The sequence below is a fragment of the Pantherophis guttatus genome, chromosome 13 (genome assembly GCF_059756535.1).
Source record: "Pantherophis guttatus breed Tessera chromosome 13, ASM5975653v1, whole genome shotgun sequence".
In the NCBI taxonomy this organism is placed as follows: Eukaryota; Metazoa; Chordata; class Lepidosauria; order Squamata; family Colubridae; genus Pantherophis; species Pantherophis guttatus.
Genome location: NC_142075.1, coordinates 4,312,429 through 4,335,506, shown reverse-complemented (window position 1 = coordinate 4,335,506; position 23,078 = coordinate 4,312,429). Strand labels below are relative to the sequence as shown.

Sequence of the window (23,078 nt, the reverse complement as noted above, 5' to 3'; positions counted from 1 at the left end):
CCAGCGGCCAAGGTTGAGAAACACTGTCCTAAAAGTATCAAAATCAAAACCACATTCGAACACCAGTTTTTAAGGGGTGGAAACACAGGCAGTCCTCGACTTATAACCACAACTGAAGCCCAAAATTTCCACTGCTGCTAAGCAAGGCCTCGTTTTACAACCTTTTTGGCCATGGTTGTTAAATGAACCACTGAAGCTCTGAAGTGAATCATGCAGTTGTTAAGTGAATTGGGCTGCCTCCGTTGACTGGCTAAGCACCAGAAATTTGATCACATGATTGTGGGGATGCTGAAACGGTCGTTAAGTGTGAAATCTGATAAGTCACTTTTTTCAGTGTCATTGTAATTTCAAATGGTCATTAAACAAATAGTTGTAAGTCAAGGACCACCTGTACTGTGAAAAACTAGAAGGACTGGAGAAATAAAGGGGATCTCTGGCAATAAAGGGGGATCTCACGAGCCCCACATCACCCTCAGCATCTACCTCTACGGCAGTCTTTTTTGGTCTCAGCAATTTGGAGATATGTGGACTTCAACTCCCAGAATTCCCCAAGCCTGCTGGAAAATGTGCTGGCTGGGAAATTCTGGGAGCTGAAGTCCCCACATCTTCAAGTTGTTAAGATTGAGAAATGACGTTGTATAGTGTGGAATCTAATGTTTTATGATGAATGTTATTTTTACAATGACTATAATAATGATCTATCACTGTTGTTGTATGTACACTGAGAGCTTATGGACCGGAGAGAAATTCCTTGGGTATCTACTCACACTTGACCAATAAAGAATTCTAATTCTAATGCTCTAAGGCAGGGATGGCGAACCTTTTCGGCAACAAGTGCCCAAACCGGAACGCGCATGCATGAGTGTGCATGTGCGCGCACTGGAGTGCCGGAGACCAGCTGGTCGGCAACCTCATGCCTGTTTTGGGGGCCGTTTTCAGGCATTTTTGGGGGCCATTTTTTGGGCCATTTTCAGGCCGTTTTTCAGGCATTTTTTGGCCTGAAAAACGGCCCAAAAAACAGTCTGTTTTTTGGCCATTTTTCGGGCCGTTTTCCGGTGCTCCGATGCCCACGAAGACCAGCTGGCCGGCGCACCAGAAACCCAAAGACCAGCTTACCGGCAACTGCAGGCCTGTTTTTGGGCCGTTTTCAGGCATTTTGGGGGGGGCGTTTTGGGGGCCATTTTCAGGCCGTTTTTCAGGCATTTTTTGGCCTGAAAAGGGCCCCAAAACGGCCTGTTTTTTGGACATTTTTCGGGCCGTTTTCCGGCGCTCCAGTGCCCATGAAGACCAGCTGGCCGGCGCACCAGAAGCCCAAAGAACAGCTGGCCGGTGACTGCATGCCTGTTTTTTGGGCCGTTTTCAGGCATTTTTGGGGGGCCATTTTTGGGACTGTTTTTCAGGCATTTTTTGGCCTGAAAAAGGGCCCAAAAAACGGCCTGTTTCTTGACCATTTTTCGGGCCGTTTTCCGGCGCTCCAGCGCCCGTGAAGACCAGCTGGCCAGCGCACTGGAAACCAGAAGAGCAGCTGGCGGGTGCACATGCCCACAGAGAGGGCTCTGTGTGCCACCTCTGGGACACGTGCCATAGGTTCGCCCCCATCGCGGCTCTAAGGTGACCAAGCTGATCCTCTGTCCTGACCCATCGAGACATGCCTTGGATGCAGTCCACAAGTGGGATCTCCGGCAACTCAAGGCATTCTGAGCCCAGGTTGCCACCCAGGGGACCCCAGCAGTTTCTCTACAAGGAGACTGAGATTGAGAGAGAGACTTCCTTTCTCATTCTAGAGCCAGAAGTGGCTTAAGGCTGAACCTCCAATCAACTTTTGCTTCTCCTAAGTGCCAGTCGCTGGTTCTGTCACAGGTAGGCACAAGAAGCAGCCGACAATGCCTTAAAAAGATCCCTTTCTGGGGGATGCCATTGTTAGCCAGTTGAGTCTGGTGACTTTCGGCAGACAGCTGAACGTGGCAAACTAGAGCAGGGTCTCCAACCTTGGCCACTTTAAGCCTGGCGGACTTCAACTCCCAGAATTCTCCAGCCAGGGGAATTTGCCAAGGTTGGAGACCCGTGAACTAGAGCTTCGTAGAACTGGAAGGTTCATTTAGGGTCAACCATCACTGGAGGTTACAAAGAGCCTTGGTGGCGCAGCAGACTAAAGCACTGTTAAGTAGCATCAGCTGCCTGCAATTACTGCGAGTTCAAATCTTACCAGACTCAAGGTTGACTCAGCCTTCCATCCTTTCGAGGTAGGTAAAATGAGGACCTGGATTGTGGGGGCAATAAGCTGACTTTGTATATAAAAGAACACTGCTTAGGGGGGAGCTGAAAGCCCTACTAAGCAGATATATACAAAAGTATGAAGGCTATTGCTTAACGCATTGTAAGCCGCCCTGAGTCTCCGGAAAAGGGCAGCATATATCAAATCAATCAATCAATCAATGATCGGACACCCATTTATCTGGGGTGGTGTCAAATCTTCTGCCTTTGGGCCTGAGGATGGACTAGGACAGTGGTCTCCAAAACCTTTGTATCTTGGTAGGCCTGCGGAGGGGCATCGGGGGGGGGGGAGAGGAGATGGTTTTGTGCACCTACCACTTTCACACATGCTCGCCCACCACTCCCACGCCCCCAGTTCCAAACCCACTGCAGCCTGGCACTGCAGCCACAGACTGGGGGTTGGGAATTGACTAGAAGACGTCCAAGCTCCCTTCCAACTCTGTTATTCTACGATTCGAAGAGCCCAACCTGCTACCATAAATTAAGGCATCCACAATTGCTTATGCCATTTTTCCGGACAACTGATTCCATTGTTGGATTCTTCTTACTGGGAAGACGCAACTTCCAGCAAAATATGTTTCCTGTTGTTGTTCCATGAGGTGTGCCCTCCTGCCCCGCCCTCCTATGGACTGTCGAGAGCAAGTGGTAGCTGCCTCCCACAGAATTGCCTCCCAGTGTGCCAGACGTCTGGGAGAAATTGCTCTACACCCATGCCAGAGAATTATTGTCATTGATTTTTAAAAGCTGACCTTAAGAAACCCCCTACCGTTTTTTATCACGATGTTTGACCAGACGTTGGCATTCAAGGCTTGGATGATTCGCTTCACTCCTGTAGATTCTGGGAAATCGTCTAAAGGGGGGATGAGGAGAGGAGAGTTGGAATACGACTTATTACAAAGGCTTCGTCAGAAACAGAATCATCATCATCCCCATAATCCCTTGCATGGTGGAGTCTGGGTAACTGAATGGAGCTAGCAGAGTGTTTACTGGCCGGATGCCCTTCCTGTTGCCAATGCGGAGTTTTGTTCGGCAGTGTTCTGCCCCAGCTACGGACCCCAAAGAACACACAAAGTCCGTTCAAACCTTAGTTTACTGAATAAACCAGTCTTTTACAACAACGGCTGTTAATTAATTGCATTAACAGCTGCCAAGAATTCAAAGAATAATAACTGAAAGCTTACTATGGTTGGCAGAATGCCCAGAAGCAATTTGTAGGAAGCTGATAAGATAAGCAAGACAAGACACGAAGGTATGTGAACAAAGTTGTTCCCTGCAAATTGCTTCAGTCAGTGTTCCTCCTTAAATAGGCTAAGGGAGTGGCCAATTAGCCCCAAGCCTTACTCTCGAGGAGACCTCCCTCCTGAGGAGCCACTCCTGCCTTTTGGCCACTCTGTGCAGCTGTGCATCGAGAAGAGGCTCCTCCTCTTCTTCCTCTTCACTTATGGGAGCTTCTGGAGGTTCTGAAGGCCCTGGCTGAATCCCTGCCTCTGGCACCACATCTTCTCCAGCCTCCTCACTGTCCGACTCGAGTGCCAGCTGCACAGGCTGCTGGTGCAGCACCACACCAGCCTCCTCGCTGTTGGAATCAGCTACTAGCTGCACAGGCTGCGTACAGGCCACAACAGGCAGATCTATTCTCATTGTGCCCAGAGAGAGAAATATCTGCCTCTACCTAGGATCGAACTCACAGCCTCCTGATTGGGAGGCGAGATCACCATCTCTAGGCCACCACACCACTCTCTTCGTCAGAAACAGAACAAGGATTCAGAAACTGAAAAGGATAAATAAGGCCTGGAAACTGTTCTCTTAACATGGTCATTCTCAGTTCTCGATCTGAATTTACCACCACCAGGGAGGGAGGCCTCACAAAATGCTGGCAGAAGCATTGCAGGTAGTCCTCGAATTACAACCCCAGCCACATTTCTGTTGCTCAGCAGAACAGACAGTTCTTCAGTGAGCTTTGCCACATTTTACGACCTTTCTTGTCATTGTTGTTAAATGAATCACTGCAGTTGTCGAGTTAGTAGCACCGTTGTTAAATGAATCTGGCTTCCCCATTGACTTTGCTTGTCAGAAGGCGCAAGACGGGATCACGTAATCCTGGGACACTGCAACAGTCACAAATATGAGCCAGTTGCCAAGCGTCTGAATTTTGATCAGGGGGATGCTGCAATTGTCATTAAGTGTGAAAACTGGTCATAAGTCACTTTTTTCAGTGCCGTTGTAAGCTCGAACAATCACTAAATGAAAGGTTGTAAGTCGAGGACAGCCTGTATTATAAAGACCCTTTTAAGAGCCGTGGTGGCGCAGTGGTTAGAAGGCAGTACTGCAGGCTACTTCTGCTGATTGTCTGCTGTTAGCAGTTCGACAGTTCGATCCTGACCAGCTCCAGGCTGACTCAGCCTTCCAAGGTCGGTAAAAGAGGACCCAGATTGTTGGGAGCAAAAGGCTGACTCTATAAACCACTCAAAGAGGACTATAAAGCACTGTGAAGCGGTATATAAGTCTAAGGACTATTGCATGTCACCCCTAGTCCTTTTCATTAGACTAGACCCGAGATGGCGAACCTATGGCGGACGTGCCAGAGGTGGCATGCAGCACCCTCTGTGCATGAGCATGCGCCTCCCGCTGGCCAGCTGGTCTTCAGGTCTCTGCCACGCATGCACGGGGGGGTCATGCGGGGGGCACATGCGCATGCATGGGGTTGGGACGTGTGCAAGGGGCTCACACGCACATGTGCACAGCGCAGGCGGGGGTTGGGTACACACTGCATTTTGGGGGTTCGGCCACAGTTTGGGCACTTGTTCCAGAAAAGATTAGCCATCACTGGACTAGACATACCCAATTCCTGCAACCGTTCTTCAAATCTTTTAACCTCCAAAACTGTTTCAGCGACCAAAACAGGACACAATGTTCTAAGTGTGGCCTTATCAGGCATGAGAAAGTGGGCCTTCCACTTTAGGTGGGTAAAATGAGGACCCAGATGGTTGGGGTTGCGCGGCTCAGCTGGGATCATCAGAGGCTTTTAAAAGCATTTTTTTCTACAACCTCTTCGGCTGAAGGGGTTATAGAAAAAATGTTTTTAAAAGGAAAAAAAAGCTTCTGACGATCAGGCAAGTCAGCTGGGATCGTCAGGGGCTAAAAAAATAAAAAAGCTTCTGCTGATCAGGCAAGTCAGCTGGGATCGTCAGAGGCTTTTAAAAGCATTTTTTACAACCTCTTCAGCCGAAGAGGTTGTAGAAAAATGCTTTTAAAAGTTTTTTTTTTTTAAAGTTGGCCACGCCCACTCAATCATATTACCCCCCCCACCAAGCCACGCCCACAGAACCGGTAGTAACCAATTTTACATTTCACCACTGGTAGAGAGGGCTGTAAAGCCCTGTGAAGCAGTATAGAAGTCTTAAGTGCTTTTGCGTTGCTTTTGCAGATTCTGGGGAAAATCTTTCTGATAGTCCGCGAACCAAGGATGGAATTCCATACTCAGCAAAATAAATAAATGAAATAACCAAACCTTTGCAAGCTCCACTGATCTAAGGCTCAAACAGAACAAGGGGCCCCACGCTGACTATTTTGGGAAAGAGAAATTCCTCATGTAAAATGGCCTTAAGGAGGATTGCCAAATTCTTCACAGCTATCCCCACTCAACCATGAAATCAAGGTAGTTTTCGACTTACAACAGTTTACTTAGTGACCGTTCAAATTTATGACTTATGACCATTTTTCACACTTACGACCGTTGCAGTTTCCCCATGGTTATGTGATCAAAATTCGGATGCTTGGCAACTGACTCCTATTTATGACCGTTTCAGTGTCCTGGTGAGGCCGTGTGATCACTCTTTGCGACCTTCTGGAAGCCAGATTCACTGAACAACCGTGTTACTATCTTAACAGCTGATGTTGATTCACTTAACAACGGTGGCAAGACAGGTAGTAAAATGGGACAAAATTAGCTTAGCAACTGTCTCGCTTACCAACAGAAATTTTGGCCTCAATTGTGGTCTTAAGTTGAGGACTACATGTAGTTTAAAAAAAAAACCCTCCAGCCTTTTCTGCAACTTTAGAAAGCTGTGATCTCCTCAGGCGGATGACTCAAACAAAACTATCAAAATGACGATCCAACCCAAAGAATAAAAACTGTTATATCACCTTGAAGGCCTGCCACACGATACAAGTTTCAAACGAAGCCTTGGCATATTTTAAAAGGGAAATTCTTATAAGAAATGACTAGGCAGGAACAGATTACTCTTTTTTTTTTTTTGTTAGAATCCTAAAAATACCAACCAGCTTCGGGGGTGAAAGATGCAAAACTAAAATAAAATGACAGCCTCTTCTGAGCCTAAGGATGTATTTCTGGACTGGAACTGAGTTTGTGACAAGCCCTCTTATCTGTTTAAATCTGAGATGGAAGAAATAAGAGGTTGTTTATGCCACTAAGGGAGTCAGAGATTTCTTGCCTAATCTCTCAAATATCTATCACAGAGGTCTTCAAACTTGGCCGCTTTAAGACTTGTGGACTTCAACTCCCAGAATTCTCCAGCCAGTATAGGTATGCTATGCTATGCTATGCTATGCTATGCTATGCTATGCTGGCTGGAGAATTCTGGGAGTTGAAGTCCACAAGTCTTAAAGCGGCCAAGTTTGAAGACCTCTGATCTATCAGGAAATAGCTCAAGAAATACTACACTATTTCGCCACTACACCCATGTAATAAAGAAACAAAACCTCTCTTTACAGCTCTTGATGCAGCAGCCCAAACCCAGACTTCCCAGGGCACAGACAGCAACACTCCACATTTATATATTTATTTTTTATTTATTAAATGCATATACCGTCCATCTCACGATCAAGTGACTCTGGGCGGCATAATCATAAAAGCAAACATACAAAACATTCAAACATTAAATATGAAAATTTGGCCTTCAAGCATTTTTGAATTTTTTTTTGAAAAACTTTGAAAAGCTTTTTGAAAAAATTGAAAAGGCACCAATATAAATATTGTAAGCCACTCAGAGTTATCCTGGGTAGGGTGGGCAGCCAATAAATTGGATGGATGGATGGATGGATGGATGGATGGATGGATGGATGGATGGATAGTAGATTGGTAGGTGGGTGGGTGGGTGGGTGGATATGTAGGTAGGATAGATGATAGATAGATAGATAGATAGATAGATAGATAGATAGATAGATAGATAGATAGGATGGATGATAGATAGATAGATAGATAGATAGAGAGAGAGAGAGAGAGAGAGAGCCAGACAGACAGACACAGAGATAGGTAATGATAGACAGACAGGCAGATAGAGCAGGAGGAGAGAGACGTGTCTAAACAGAAATCCGGATTTGCAAGGCTGCCTATATGGATGAAGGTGGTAGGTTTGTAGCAATTGAACTGCATACTGTACATGGTCAAATTCTTGTGATTGGAATTTATGCTCCTAACCAACAACAGGATCACTTTTATAAAATTTTGCATACTAAAATATTGCAGTGGGATTATAGATCTATTTTGATCATGGGAGACTGGAATGGAATAATTGACTCTAAACTAGATAAAATAAGTCTGGCGAAGTCTAGGATTAGACTACCACAAACTTTTTTTGACATGAAAGAAGATCTGGAATTAAAAGATGTTTGGAGAATACACAATTCAAAAGACTTGGACTATACTTTTTTTTCTGATAGACACAGATCCTTTTCAAGGATTTTTTTTATTTTATTATCAAATGATTTACTTGTTAAAACAAAAAGAACTAAAATCTTTCCAAGAACTTTATCTGACCACAGCTCAGTATGGATAGAAATTGAGATTGGGAAAATTGAGAGAAGATCATGGAGATTAAATGAAAATTTATTTAGATATGAAAAAAATATAATAGAACTTAAGAAGCAGATGAAAGAATTTTTTGAAATTAATATGAACAAGGGTACCCCTATTGAAATTGTCTGGGATGCAAGTAAAGCGTATATGAGAGGGGTACTCATTCATATGAATTCTAAACATAAACTGAATAGACAAAAGAAAAGATTAGAAATTGAAGCAGAGATAAAGAAAAAAGAACAGTTACTTATCAAAAATCCAGCAGATGAAAGAATACGTGGAGCTATAAAACTATTGAAAGATCAATTCCAAATGCTTATGGCGGATCAAGTTGCAACAAACTTACAATACGCAAAGCATAATACATTCTGTAATGCCAACAAGCCGGGCAGATGGCTGGCTTATACATTAAGGAAGAAACAGAGTATGCGGACTATCGACTGTATTGATACTGGAGGGAAAGAAATTCATCAACAAAAATTAATTAAAGAAGCGTTTGTAGATTATTATACTAAACTATATGCTAAAGATGATATACAGAATGGACTTATAGAAAAATATTTAGAAAACAAAAGAGTTACAAAAGTTACTAATCAACAAAAGGAAAGAATGAATCATCCTATAACAGTGGAGGAAATAATTGCAGCAATTAAACAACTGAAAACTGCCAAAGCTCCGGGAACAGATGGATTGACTGCAGTGTATTATAAAATTTTGCAAGCAGAAATGGTGGAACAACTTAGAGACTTATTTTGTAATATACAACAAGGGGGTAAAATACCCCCATCATGGAAAACAGCTTATATTTCTTTGATACCAAAAGAGCAAGCAGGTCCTAAAAAACCGGAGAATTATAGACCAATATCTCTTCTGAATAATGATTATAAAATTTATGCAAAAGTACTAGCCAACAGGTTGATGCCAGTAATTCAAAAGGTGATTCATGATGATCAAGCGGGATTTATAGAGGGTAGATATATGAAGGACAATGTAAGGCAAGTTATAGATTTATTGGAATATCTTGAGAAGAATAAACAGATCCCTGCAGTGCTGGTTTTTTTGGATGCGGAGAAGGCCTTTGACAGAGTGGATTGGAATTTTCTATTAAAGACTTTGAAAAAGATGGACTTTGGGGATCAATTTATACAAGCGGTATCAGCAATCTACCAAGAGCAAAAGGCACAGATTATTATTAATGGAAATTTAACAACAGATTTTAATATTGAGAAAGGAACAAGACAAGGTTGTCCGTTATCCCCTTTGTTATTTATTTTAACACTAGAAGTCTTGTTGAATACAATACGGGACTCGCACAGCTTGAAAGGTATAGTGATAAGGCAAGAGGATTACAGACTAAGGGCATTTGCAGATGACCTGGTTGTTACCCTTTCACAGCCGATGGAATCAATAATCCAGATGAAAGACATTATAAAAGATTATGGTACAGTTTCAGGATTTAGACTGAACCAGAAAAAAACTAAGATGATAGTTAAAAATATGACACAAGATCGAAAATATGAACTTGAAAGGATGGCAGGTTTTGAGATTGTACCAAAGGTTAAATATTTAGGAATTCAGGTGGCAGAATCAAATATGAAATTATTTCAAAACAATTATGAGGTGTTATGGCGAGATGTACGAAAAGATATGGAGACTTGGAAAAAGCTGCAGCTCTCGTTACTTGGAAGAATAGCAGCAGTTAAGATGAACATTTTGCCAAGATTTCTTTTTTTGTTTCAAATGATTCCGGTGCTTAAAAGTGATAAACAACTGAAAGAATGGCAAAGTGGAGTGAATAAGTTTGTTTGGAATGAGAAAAAACCGAGAGTGAAACTAAAAATTATGCAAGCTGCTCCAGAGAGGGGAGGCCTTAAACTTCCAAACCTACAGATATATTATGAAGCAGCAGCTTTGACTCAAGCAAGCGATTGGTTTGGAAGGAAAAAGACTGGAATATTGAACATAGAAAGCTTTGACCTGGATTTTGGTTGGCACGCTTACTTATTTTATGAAAATAAAGTGGATAAAGTGTTCAAAAGTCATATACTTAGAGATTTGTTGAGAGTTTGGAAGAAGCACCGATTTAAATGGGATTACAAAATACCGTTATGGTTGGATCTTGGTCATATTATGTGGAATACAAATATAATGTCACTCGGGGGGTTTTTATATAAAGAAGTTCTTTTTACAGATGCGGGCAGATGGCAACTAAAGACATTAGAGACACTGTTGGATGAAGGGATTAACTTAACCTGGTTACAATATAATCAACTTCAACAGAGATGGAAAGAGGACCAAAAAACTGGTATTATGTTGCATGAGGAAGAATTGGTTAGACATATAAAAGAGAAAGGTCCAATGCATATTAAAAGGCTATACAATGTTTTATTAGAAAGGGATTCAGAAACTGAATTGGTTAAAGATTGTATGATTAAATGGGCACAGAATTTTGCAGAACCAGTGATGTTGGAAACATGGGAGAAAATATGGGTTCAGAATGTTAAATTTATGCAATTGCAGAATTTGAGGGAAAATTTTTATAAAATGTTTTACAGATGGCATTTAGATCCCAAGAAATTATCCTGTATGTATCCTAATGTTCAGCCAAAATGTTGGAGATGTGATAGTCTAGATGCTACATATTATCATGTTTGGTGGAATTGCAAGAAAGTCAAGGCTTTTTGGATAAAAATATGGTGGGTTATGCAGAATGTTTTGAAGAAAAAAATTCAATTTTCTCCACAATTGTTTTTATTGGGTATAGTAAAGGGTTTTACATTGGATGAAACTAAGTTGATATTGTACATGATAACAGCAGCGAGATTACTGATAGGTAAATATTGGAAAAATGAAGCCTTACCCACTATTGAAGAATGGACTTTCAAGATGGCCAGTTTTGCGGAGATGGCGAAGATTTCAGCATATTTAAAAGATCGCTCACAAGAGACTTATGAATGGGAATGGAAAAAATGGATAGATTATGTGCAAAAAAAATACCAAGTTAGGAAGTATCAAATTGTTTTTCATTGAAAGTTATATAGAAATAGAAATGTATGAATTGTGAAGAGAGAAAAAATTATAGGGGGTTTGAGGGGTTCAAGTTTTTTATTAAAAAAAAAGGGGATTTTGATGGGATTATATTCTGTGGAAGTCAGAGGGGGTGGGTCAGGGGGGGGTTGGGGGGGTTAGGGTGGGGAGGGAGGGGTGGGTTGGGGGGGGGAAAAGTGGGGTGAAAATGTAATTGTAAAACTTTTGCAATAAAAAAAAAAAAGAAATCCGGATTTGCAAGGCTGCCTATATCCAGGAGCTTCTATGAGAAAAAGTGCTATGATCCACAATTTTTACAGATGTGGTGTGAATGACACAGAAACCAGGAAGAAGCATCTTGAAGGACCAAGTTCTGTGGAGCAACTTAAGCACCCTACACCTCTCACTAAGGGGACTGATGGAGGCAGTGCAGGAAAGCATTTCCGGTCCCCTTCCAACATCTGGCCCTCCCTCCATTCCTCTCTCTCTCTCTCTTGCAAAGATGATCTCAACCGTTTTGGAAGTCAGAAAGAGCCACGCCAAAACGCTCAGCTCCTGAGCCAATGTGGTGAACGGAATAGATATGCATTTTTTTTTTTAAAAAAAAGGTCTGGACAGGCAGACACTGAGAGAGACTGGATTTGTTACGTCCCGATCCACACATCCAGGGCTGTTTTTAAAAAAGTTGAGCTGGCAGCCACAAGGGTGTGTGAGACGCTCCGCCTCTTTCTTATGCGCAGTGCACATAAAAAAAAAAAAGAATTGCAACCACATCGTTGTGGCTACCAGCTCGATTTTTGTCGACCACACCCTGTGGAGACCCTCGCACACATCCCAAACCACGGTCTCCGACTGCCTGTGACGCAGCAACCCCACTTGATTCAGGGGGGAGAAAAAGCCATGCTTCCGGCAGAAAGACGGGCATTTTCCTGGCAGGGACGAAACTTGCTGATGACCCCAAAGAAACCGAACCGCTTGAAAGTCGCTGCGGGCAGGAGGCAAAGGCCAAAACTCACCGTCCTCATCCGGAAGCTCCTCTGGGCTGAGCTCCACCAGCTCAAAGCTGTGCTTGATGCACCACTCTTGGGCCTTCTGCCGGCTGATGCCTACAAAGAGGAGAGGAAAGGCAGGGTTTTTTGCCAGGAAGGGCTCCCACCGCTCTGGGCACTGGTGGGAGAAAACTCCCTGGATGGGATGCACGGCTGAAAACTCTTGGAACGTTCTGGGGAAGGCTGCATGTGGACAATCTGTTCAGCGTGGGAACGCTGTCGCTGGACAGAGGAAAAATGCAACAGGTAACTCTAGGGTGATCTGCTAAACTGGAAAGGTGAAAATAAACTGGAAATGAACAGGAAGGCCTAAAAGGCTGTAGAGAGTCTCAGTCATCCAGGTTACAGTTGTCCCAAAGGTGTTTTTTCAGGAGGCAACTGGACTTTCTTGGTTTTTCTTTTGAAGACGTTTCGCTTCTCATCCAAGAAGTTTCCTCAGTTCTGACTGGATGGTGGGGAATGGAAGGATTTGTATTCCTTGCGGACAGCTGGTCATTTGCATCCTTTTAGAGGGTCCTTGAAGCACTTGGAGGTTTCCAGAAAAAATTGCAGACTAAAGGAACCATTAGCACTACTCAAGTGACCCTGAGGACATCCAGGTGGCCTCAACGACCCTCTAAAAGGATGCAAAGGACCAGCTGTCTGCAAGGAATACAAATCCTTCTATTCCCCACCATCCAGTCAGAGCTGAAGAAGCTTCTTGGATGAGAAGTGAAAAGTCTTCAAAGAATAACCAGAAAATCCAGTTGCCTCTTGAAAAAACAGCTTTGGGACAAACAGGGAGGCCTATTTCTCCATCTCTGCCCTTTTGGCCATCCTGTGCTCCACTCGGCCCTGCTCCTCCCCGCTGCCCCTTCCACCTTCGCTCTTTTCCTCCTCCAACTGCTGACCAGGTGCTCCCAGCTTGGTGCTGCACAAGACTGCTGCTGGGCACGTGCAGACTTTCCCCCAAAATTTGCACAGCCTTGGGAAGAAGGCCTCACAAGGGACCGAGCCCTGGTGAGGGGCAATGGCCACGCGGATGAGTGCAAGACAGCGAAAAGGGTAGAGATGGGGGAGACTGATGGGTGGGGGAGTTCAAGTGGAGGTGAGCATAGCAGGGCAGGAGAAGACTACAATCCTTGCCAAACAATGGCACAATCTTATCCTAACAACCGCAATTTGGGACTGCCAAGACTGCCATCTGCCATGTAGAGTGTGGTGTGTGATGTTTCACCTGATGATCTTTCACTTAGTGATGGAAATTCCGGTCCCAAATCAGGTCACTAGGCCAAGACTACTCCCATTCCGCGGGAAAACCTACATCCGTGATGGCGAACCTGTGGCACACGTAGCCATATCAGTGGGCACGCCAGCTCAGCTCTGCTGATTTTCGGGCCTTCTGGGCCCACCAGAAGTAGGGAAGCAGGCTGTTTTCTGCCTCCAGAGGGCCTGGGGGGTGGGGAAGGCCCATTTTTCTTTCTCACCTGGCTCCAGATCCTCTCTATGCATCTGGGGAGGGCGAAAACAGCCTTCCCGACTCCCTCGGAGGCCCTCCAGAGGCCTGAAACAGCCCACTTCCCAACTCCCGGTGAGACAGGAAGTGATGTTTTTTGTTGTCCCCAGCCTCCAGAGACTCCTATTGGTTGACAGGGTGAGAAGCTGGTCATTGCAGAGAATGTTGGCTTATATTTATCAAATGTTTTCCTTTTTTTTTTTTTTTGGTCAATTTTCTTTCAGGTAAACGTGGTCGTTCTTTAAAAACAATAATTCAATTGGGGAACCGTTCCACCATCTTGGGATGTTGAGATAACCCTGGTGTCTGCAGTTGCTTAGCTGGCCTAAGACCAGCACTGAGGAATTGTAACCCAGGAAGCAGCCTGTGGAGTCTAGCAATTCTCCAAAACCACAGAGCTGGCCAAGTCTCAGCTTCAGATTTTGAAAATATGGCCTTTCCAAGCCAAGCTGCTCCCTCTGTTGCTTCAGTCAAGCTTCACAACTTAACCAGAGTTTGTCATCACCTTACCATTTTCAGAGACTCTGTCACAGACCAAGATCATCACTCCCGGGAGCCAGTTTTCTATAAGAGAAAGCCACTGAGAGATGCTATCCAGCCCAGATATCTGTAAAAGGAGATACAAAGAGCTGGCTTCTTCACTGCAGGCTTTATGGAGTGTTACAAGCAAAAGCATATCCGGTTCTATAAAAATCCTTATAAAAAGGAAATCTTAGGAAGCAGAAAGGTTTGAAGGGAAATCAGCCACCTTAAGCTTTAGGTCAAAAAGTGACCCAAGATGTCTGTGGCTGAGAAGGGACAAGAACCTGGTGTAATGACCCTGTTGGAAGCTGGTTTGGAGGAGAGAAGGAGTTGGAACTTCACATAAAATCTGCAAATTTGACATCTATAGGCGAGCATCAACTATTACGGTAATGGCCAAAATTGTGGAAACCTTTTGGAAAAAGTGTATTTTCTAAAACTAGCTAATAACACCACTTTTTTGGGGAGTAGTACCATAAAATTATATATCAATGGAAAGATAATTTAATCAAGAACATAATGCAATAACTTTTATGAAGGATTTGCTATTAGAATAGCAGTTACAGTATAAAGAAGAAAAGTGAAACACATAAAAAAAACAAGATATACAAAAATTATCACCATAGAAAAAATGAGCTATACAAAAATTACCACTACGTCAGTTAATACTTAGTTGGGTTATTCATACTTAGCATTAATAACAGCCTTACAACATCTTCCCATGGAGTGAACCAAGTCTTTTACTTCTGCAGCTGTTCTAATGTGAAACCAAGATTGAAGGATGGCTTCTATTAACTGGGTTTTATTGCTGGGTCGCTTCTGACTAATAAGTTTCTTAAGTCGGCTCCATAAATTTTCAATTGGGTGAAAGTCTGGGCTATTCCCAGGCCATTCCAGCAGTGGAATAGAATCATCTTGAAACTCCCCCCCCCCCAAAAAAGTGGTGCTATTAGCCATCAAACCTCAAAAATACACTTTTCCCAAAAGGTTTCCACAATTTTGGCCACTACTGTAGGACTCTTAGACCCTCTTAACCAACCAAGGAATAAAGGCACGGTGCAGAGTTGTTGTCCAGGAGTCTAAACACACTGCACAGTTGAACAGTTGCCATCTAGTACAAGATGATTTTGCCTACTTAAAGGTTTCATAATTTACAAACCATCACTAGAGAGCAAGCTATTACTATTGAACTTCGAGGAGAGTGTAAAAAGCACAACCACTCCAGGATAGGCATGGAGTGAGATTTGTCCGTAATTCTAAGCCAAGCCACTAAACTAGCTTTCTCCAAGGAAGAAAAGAGAGTTGGAACCGAAGGTGGCTTGTTCTGAAATTCCTGATTCCATTGCTTTCCTCTTCTCCTTTAATTGCCACTACTCGGGGACTATCAAGGAGTTGCAAATAACTGAGAAAGGCTCTCCTGTCCTGCTAAGGAGAGAAAACAGAGAGGTCTAGATAGAGAATCGCCAATTAGGATGTCAGGTGGTCCTTCTCTCTACAGAAGGAAAGCCTAGAGGAGGGGTCTCCAATCTTGGCAACTTTAAGCCTGGAGGACTTCCAACTCCCAGAATTCCCCAGCCAGCAAAGCTTAAACTTTAAGTCCTCCAGGCTTAAAGTTGCCAAGGTTGGAGACCCCTGGACTACAACCGCGGTCACCAACTGGTGGTCCTTGGACCACTGGCGGTCCGTAAGAAAATTTTGGTGGTCCGCAGAAAAATTATTTGCATTTTTTTATATTGCGCTAAATCAGGGATTCTCAAACTACGGCCCCTGGAAGAGGTGCAATGAACGTTTGTGTTGCTGCAGAGAGTCTCCCCCTTCGGGGTCTTTTTGTGTGGGTCGGAGGGGGGCAGAAATTCCGACTTGGGATCTGCTTCGGTCTCTGGTGTGGGGCTTTGGGTGAAGGCTGGAGGGAAGCACCGTTGGTGGTGAAGAGCCGGAGGGCCTTGTTCCAGTGGGACTGCATCATGGCCTGGAACTGGCTGACCATCTCAGCCTGCTGAGCCTCCAGGCGCCGGTACCTGGCCTTGCACTTCCCCAGGTCTTCCCTCTGCTTGGAAAGCCTATGCTCCTAGTCCTCAGTGAGGTGCTTCTGCTGGGCCTCCTTCTTGGTGAGATCCAATTTGAACTGAGCTGTTTTGCCAACTCTTTCTCGGGGTGGCTGCTTAGCTCCAACTACTGCTTCCCGTTGGGGCCCTAAGGAGCCCGGGCGGGGAGGCAAGGAGTGGCTGGGAGGGGAGGGGTGAGTAGAGGCCTGTGAGGTGCCCCTCAACGTGAGTGACATCGAGTTGGCCACGCCCACCCATCATACACATGTAATTTTTAGGCATTGTTTACATTTAGATGCTTTTATGTGGAGGAAGAATAGTATCAAAGCCACCACAACGGAATGCAACTTTAATCTAAGCAAGTAGATTTCACAATTTTATACATTTGATAGAAACTATCCCATCCTTCATTCAGGAGGTCTGTGTTTCTCCTATCTTTTTTTTCTGCAACAAGATGACGGGGTAGGTTGGATTAGGAGAGTCTGACCCAAAGTGACCCAAGGAGTGTCTGTAGCTGAGAAGGGACTAGAACCTGGGCCTCCCAGTCCCAGCCCTGAACCACCAACCACCCTCCCTCTTCATACCATGGAGACCAAAGTTATGCTAAGTAGTGAAAGCTCTACAATCAGTAACATCCTACAAATCTCAATAAATCCTCAGAAAGTTTTGAAGAATAATGTATGCCAATGCGTATCTTTTCATGAAAACCAGAATTTCCCAACCTTAGCAACTTTTAGATATCTGGACTTCCATGAACTTCCAGATATCTTCCAGAAACTTCCAAAATTTCCCACCCACAAACAGATGAAGTCACTCTCCAAACAATGAATTGATTTGAAAGCAGAGGGTGCTTTATACTTGTAATACATTCATCAGTTCAATGAACATTACAGGTCACAGATGGCAGAACAACCCCTATACAGTGGTGGAATCCAAATTTTTTTACTACCGGTTCTGTGGATATGGCTTGGTGGGCGTGGCAGGGGAAGGATATTGCAAAATCTCCATTCCCTCCCCACTCTGGGGCCAGCCAGAGGTGGTATTTGCCGGTTCTCCGAATTATTCAAAATTTCCGCTACTAGTTCTCCAGAACCTGTCAGAACCTGCTGGATTTCACTCCTGCCCTTATAGTTTCTGAACCAGAATGTCCATCGGGGGTGGGGGTTGGATTGGATGACCTCCAAGATCCCTTCCAATTCTGCTATGCTACGCTATGCTACTCTACATCCCAAACTGCAGGGCAACACTCACTGTGGTGCTGTCGAAGTAGAACAGGAAAGCCTGAACGGACTCGACAATTTCCGTCGTCACCTGAAACACGTTTGCCACCACGCAGAGATGGATGGCAGCCGAGTAATATTTATTGTCTATCGTCCAGGGGTAAAACCGAGCTCCGCTCTCTACGGCAATGTGCTCCGGAAGCTCTTCTTCTCCGGTGATCCCTGCAAGAGACAACAAAGAGACCTAAATAACCAGACAAGGAAGAGACCCTGGGAGGAAAGGAAAGGAAAAGGAGACTCACATCTGGAAAAAAAAATCCCCTCGCCTGGTTTTAGGTTGATCCTTGAAACGCTTCATGGGCTGGGCAGAATTGTGGTGGATCTCCACCTCCATCCTCTCCTTCACAATATGTTGTTCCCAAGAACTAACTTTCATCTACTTTTACCAGCTGCCCATGAGAAGTTAGTTGAGCCAGCTAGCTAAGCAGTTAGTATAAATAGGCTTCCCCTTGCAACCCACACGAGGGTGTAAAAATACACCCGTTTTATCGTCCAGAATCTTGGGACCGTTTTGCTCAGATGGCCGGGCCTTGGGAAATTCCCCGCAGAACCAGAGAGGTACAACTCTCGCCCAGCCCTCGCACGATAATGACACCTTTCTATATCTGGCTCCAGAGAACGTACCCATTTTCGGATAGGCTTTCAAGCTTATGTGCCACCCACCCAAAAAAGTCCTTCCCCAAACCCGCCATAATGACAAAAATAGTGGGTTGGGAAACTGTCGTGTCGTGGGAGAACTGCTCACTTTAATTTGTGATAATTCCAACTTTCGGGCAGGCCTGCGGTTTCACATACAAAAAGTTTTGGGGGAGAGAGAGAGAGAGAATCAACTGACGCATTTGGCAATCGCAATCTTTCGGCAGGCCTCCCAAGCTAACTTTTGATGGTTTGTGTTTTCATAGAGCACATGCCAGCTCGCTTACATGCCGGCTCCCAGCAATGAAACAGGTGGCCCCACATCTGCATACCCCTCCCCACAATCCGAGGCAGAGGAACACCTCTGGAATGCACAGATGTGTGAAATAAAAAAGGTAACAGCTGCTTCAGCCCAACACTTTTCCTTAAGAGCCAAATTGAGTTAGAGGGCGAATCTCCAGTCAGGCACTTCCAGTGGTACCTCTGAGTTGTGCAACAGTTAACGACATGCAATCCTGCTCCATTTGTCGGAGCCAAAACTATTTAATTTGATTTTATTCTACTTTTAAATTTTGTATGGATGTGTTTTTATTGTCTGGCTGTGCACCGCCCCGAGTCCTTCGGGAGTAGGGCAGTATAGAAATTGAAATAATAAATAAATAAAATAAATAAATCTCCTTTGCCAACAAGAGGATGCCAGGGATCAATTCTCTGTCACTCACGCATCCTTAGCTGACCAGGTTTGACATCTCCTTTGTTAATATCAGTGTACATGAACTTCATTAACATTTACTAGACTGGTAATTCTCGAATTATGATCAGTCGCTTAGCCATTGAAAGAATAACAGAATAACAGAGATGGAAGGGACCTTGGAGGTCTTCTAGTCCAACCAACAGTTCAAGGCAGGAGCTTATACCATCCCAGTTAAATGGATCTTCAATCTCTTATTGAAAACACCCATGATTTCTGGAGAGAAGCCATTCCACTGATTAATTGTTTGCACTGTCAGGAAATTTCTCCTTAATTCTAGGTTGGATCTCTCTTTGATAAGCTTTCCTTGTCCTGAGCCCAGGTGTTTTGGAGAACAGGGTTAGCACTTTTAAGACAATCCCAGTTCCATGGTTCCACGGCCAGCGGTCTGCAAACACAGTCTTGGTGTGCCTGGAGAGCCACCTGGTGGAATGAACCACAAATCCTTCTGCATAAGTACAAAGCAATGTGCCACAACTGCCAAAAGTGCCAATGCAGTTTTGGGTTGCATTAATAGGGCGTATTAATGTCAAAACTGTGGAAAGTGCTAGTTCTGCTCTACACTGCACTGATGAGACCACACCCTAATACGGGACCTAATTCTGGTCAGCCCAGTGCAAGAAGGATGCTGAGAAACTGGAAAGAGCGATAAAGGGCCTGGAAGTTCAGTCTTATGAAGAACAGTTAAAAGGACCTGGGTATGTTCCACCGTTAGAGCAATAATGATGCATGGGGATGTGAGAGTTGGACACTAAGAATGGCTGATCCAAGAAGAATTGATGCTTTTGAACTGTGGTGCTGGGGTAAATTACTGCGTATACCATGGACAGCCATAGTAACTAACAGAGAGGTGTTAAATCGTATAAAACCAGAAATATCCTAGAAGATAAAGTCATAACTCTACGTCTGGTTTACTTTGGCCATGTCATGCGTGCAAATTCATTGCAGAAGGCAACAATGCTCGGAATGGTTGGTAGAACAAGACGACGGGGCAAGCAAAGACCTCGCTGGCTTGATCATATCAAATCTGATGTAAAGTTGAATATGCAGCAATTGAAAGAAGCTGCGCTTGAGAGGGTAGCATGGAGAGGAATTGCCTACAAAGCCACCAAAAGTCAGACACGACTTAAATGGTTAAAAACAACAAAACAATGTTCAACCAGAAGAAAAGGGGTTATGGGGAGACATGATCTCAGTCTTCCAATATTTAAATTGGAAATTAGATTGTCACAGGGAAGAAGGATTTATTCCCCACAGCCCCCAAAGATAAGAGCCAATGGAGGAATAGTGAGAGACTGAAAAAGTGAGAGACTGAAACGGGAAATATAGAGGAATTTCCTCGCTATGAGAGCTATTCAACAGGTGAACATCATCCTTCCTTCTGAAGTGGTGGAGTCTCTACCACTAGAGGTTTTCAAGAAAAAGTTGGGACAGCCATTTGTCCAGGATGATCTAAGAGTTGCTGCACTGGGAAGGGAGTTGGACTGGGGTATCTCTCACGTCCCTTTCAACCTGAGGATTCTATAAAAATTATATATCTATGACCTCGGTAGGGTTTTTTTTCTATGAGACTCGTGCAAAGAAAGGAAAATCTGTCATTCAAGCAGACACTATCCTTGCTTCATATAGTACACAGAAATGTTTAGCTTGTTTCCGAAAACATCAATAATTTAGTACGTGCATAGGTGCAAAACTCATTACGCTCTTTTTATTTATTTATTTATTTTATTTATTTATTTTTCAATTTATATACCGCCCTTCTCCCTGAGGACTCAGGGCGGTGCACAGCCAGAATTAAAAACATGAAATACAAATATTAAAAACAATTAATATATATATAAATTTGGCCCAAAAATTTAAAAAAACACAAACCAATTAAACATTTAAAAAAAATAAAAAATTTCTTCCTAAGCCAGCCCGGCTTGCTGGAAAAAGTGGGTTTTAAGGGCACGGCGGAAGGCACTGAGGTCTTGGATTCTCCTTATCTCTGGGGGCAACTGATTCCAGAGGGTAGGTGCCCCCACAGAGAAGGCCCTCCCCCTGGGGGTCCCCAGCCTATATTGTTTGGCTGATGGCACCCCGAGGAGGCCCTCTCTGTGGGAGCGCATGGGTTGCTGGGAGGTCGTCGGTAGCAGCAGGCGGTCTCCAAGATATCTAGGCCCTATGCCATGGAGCACTTTAAATGTGATAACCAACACCTTGAAGCGCACCTGGAAGACCACTGGGAGCCAGTGCAGCTCGCGCAGGAGTGTTGTTACATGGGAGCGCCATGCTGCTCCCATCACTACCCACGCTGCTGCGTTCTGGACCAGCTGGAGCCTCCGGGTGCCCCTCAAGGGGAGCCCCATGTAGAGAGCATTACAGTAGTCAAGGCGAGAGGTGACGAGGGCATGAGTGACTGTGCACAGGGAATCCCGATCAAGAAAGGGCCGCAACTGGCGAATCAGGCGAACCTGATAAAAGGTCCCCCTGGTTACAGCCGTCAGATGTTCCTCCAAGGACAGCTGCGTATCCAGGAGGACTCCCAGATTGCGAGCCCTCTCTGTGGGGGCCAAGGACTCGCCCCCAATAGTCAGTGATGGAGTCAACTGACTATATCGGGATGCCGGGAGCCACAGCCACTCAGTCTCTTCCTTTTTAAGGGCATTATTTAAAGAGGAAGAGTAGCAAATAAAAGACACAAACCAAATGTGAGGAAAGAAAATGACATTAACTCAATCTGAGGTTTTTCCTCCTTCTGTTCAATTGTGTTTGATTCTCAGAGATTGGAGACTGCCTGGATAAGTCCCTGCAGGTTTTTTGGCAAGATTTTTGAGAAATGGTTTGCCCTTGCCTCCTTCCATGACTGATTCAAAAAACAGCCAGGAAGTTCTAGTGTTAAAGGAGAACTTCCCCAGGATTTCCCTGATCAAAATCGGATGTCTTAACTGCCACACAACTTCGGTATCACAAATGTATATGCGTGTGCGTGTGTGCGCCTTCAAGTCATTGTTGAAACCTAGCATTTACCTGGTCTAGTCTCTGCAGCTTTCTTGGCAAGATTTCAGAAGTGATTTGCCATTGCAAATCCAAGGTGGATGTTTCCCTAAGGTGGGGCCAGAACTCACGATCTCTAGCCTCGTGCCTTTAGCACAACACCAAACCGGCTCTCTGTTTCACAAACACTGAGTGCTAATTCCCTGATTTTCAAGAGCACCCCTCTCCTGAGATTTATCTTCTCTAATTTATCTTCCCCATGAAAAAACTAGCAATATATATTTCTTTCATCAACAGTTTCAAGTAATCTGGTAATGTAAGCTGAGCGCAAACGATATAGCAGTTTGAGACAGAAGAGAAACTGTCTAAGTTCAGAACAGATTAAGCAGTTGTTTATAAATAACCAGGGAAAAATGCAGTAATCATTAAAAGCCACTATGTGTTTATTATATCAGAACATGTTTAGTTACTATTAATGGCTTAATGTATTTTGAGAGACTTTCCACCTCCTAGCTCAGAAAATGCATGGATGTTAATGGATCTATTGCTGCACAACTGTAACTAGTGAGCACAAAGGAGTGACACCAGTGGTGAAATCCAAATTATTTTGCTACAGGTTCTGTGGGCGTGGCTTGGTGAGCATGGTGTGGCTTGGTGGGCGTGGCTTGGTAGGTGTGGCAGGGGAAGGGTACTGCAAAATCCCCATTCTCTCCCCACTCCTGGGAGAAAGATATTGCAAAATCTCCATTCCCACCCCACTCTAGGGCCAGGCAGAGGTGGTATTTGCCGGTTCTCCGAACTACTCAAAATTTCCGCTATCGGTTCTCCAGAACCTGTCAGAACCTGCTGGATTTCATCCCTGAGTGACACCACATCGAATCTCCAGCAAACTACTATAAGCTTTCATCTTGAGTTCTGGACTTTGCTTGGATAAGGATATGGAGGAGCTTTATCAGACCAATAACTGGCAGGAGGATGGCAAGATTAAAGATTAAAAGAGAAGCAAGACACAAGCATTCATGCATTTAAGGTAAAAAAAATGAAGCCATAACCATTCAACAGATTAATCATGGAGCCAGCTGTCTACTACTTATACTAAAAAGATGAACAGCATCTCAGTTTGAATTCAACAATAATCTCTAGATCACAAAAGCGGTAGAACCATTTAGTGCTCATCAGACTAGATGGGAAGAACAGTGCCAGTT

General features: G+C 44.2%; 1 protein-coding gene across 1 annotated transcript in view; it reads right to left on the bottom strand.

Annotated features, from left to right (window-relative positions):
* Positions 1 to 23,078, bottom strand: part of AAGAB (alpha and gamma adaptin binding protein) — a 31,703-nt gene that overhangs the window by 6,773 nt on the left and 1,852 nt on the right. The window contains exons 2-5 of the mRNA XM_034435431.3: positions 17,482 to 17,672; positions 14,174 to 14,270; positions 12,136 to 12,225; positions 3,041 to 3,124 (exon numbers count right to left, since the gene is read on the bottom strand). Of these exons, the coding sequence (XP_034291322.2) occupies positions 3,041 to 3,124; positions 12,136 to 12,225; positions 14,174 to 14,270; positions 17,482 to 17,672 (462 nt within the window). The remainder of the gene's footprint in view (positions 1 to 3,040; positions 3,125 to 12,135; positions 12,226 to 14,173; positions 14,271 to 17,481; positions 17,673 to 23,078) is intronic.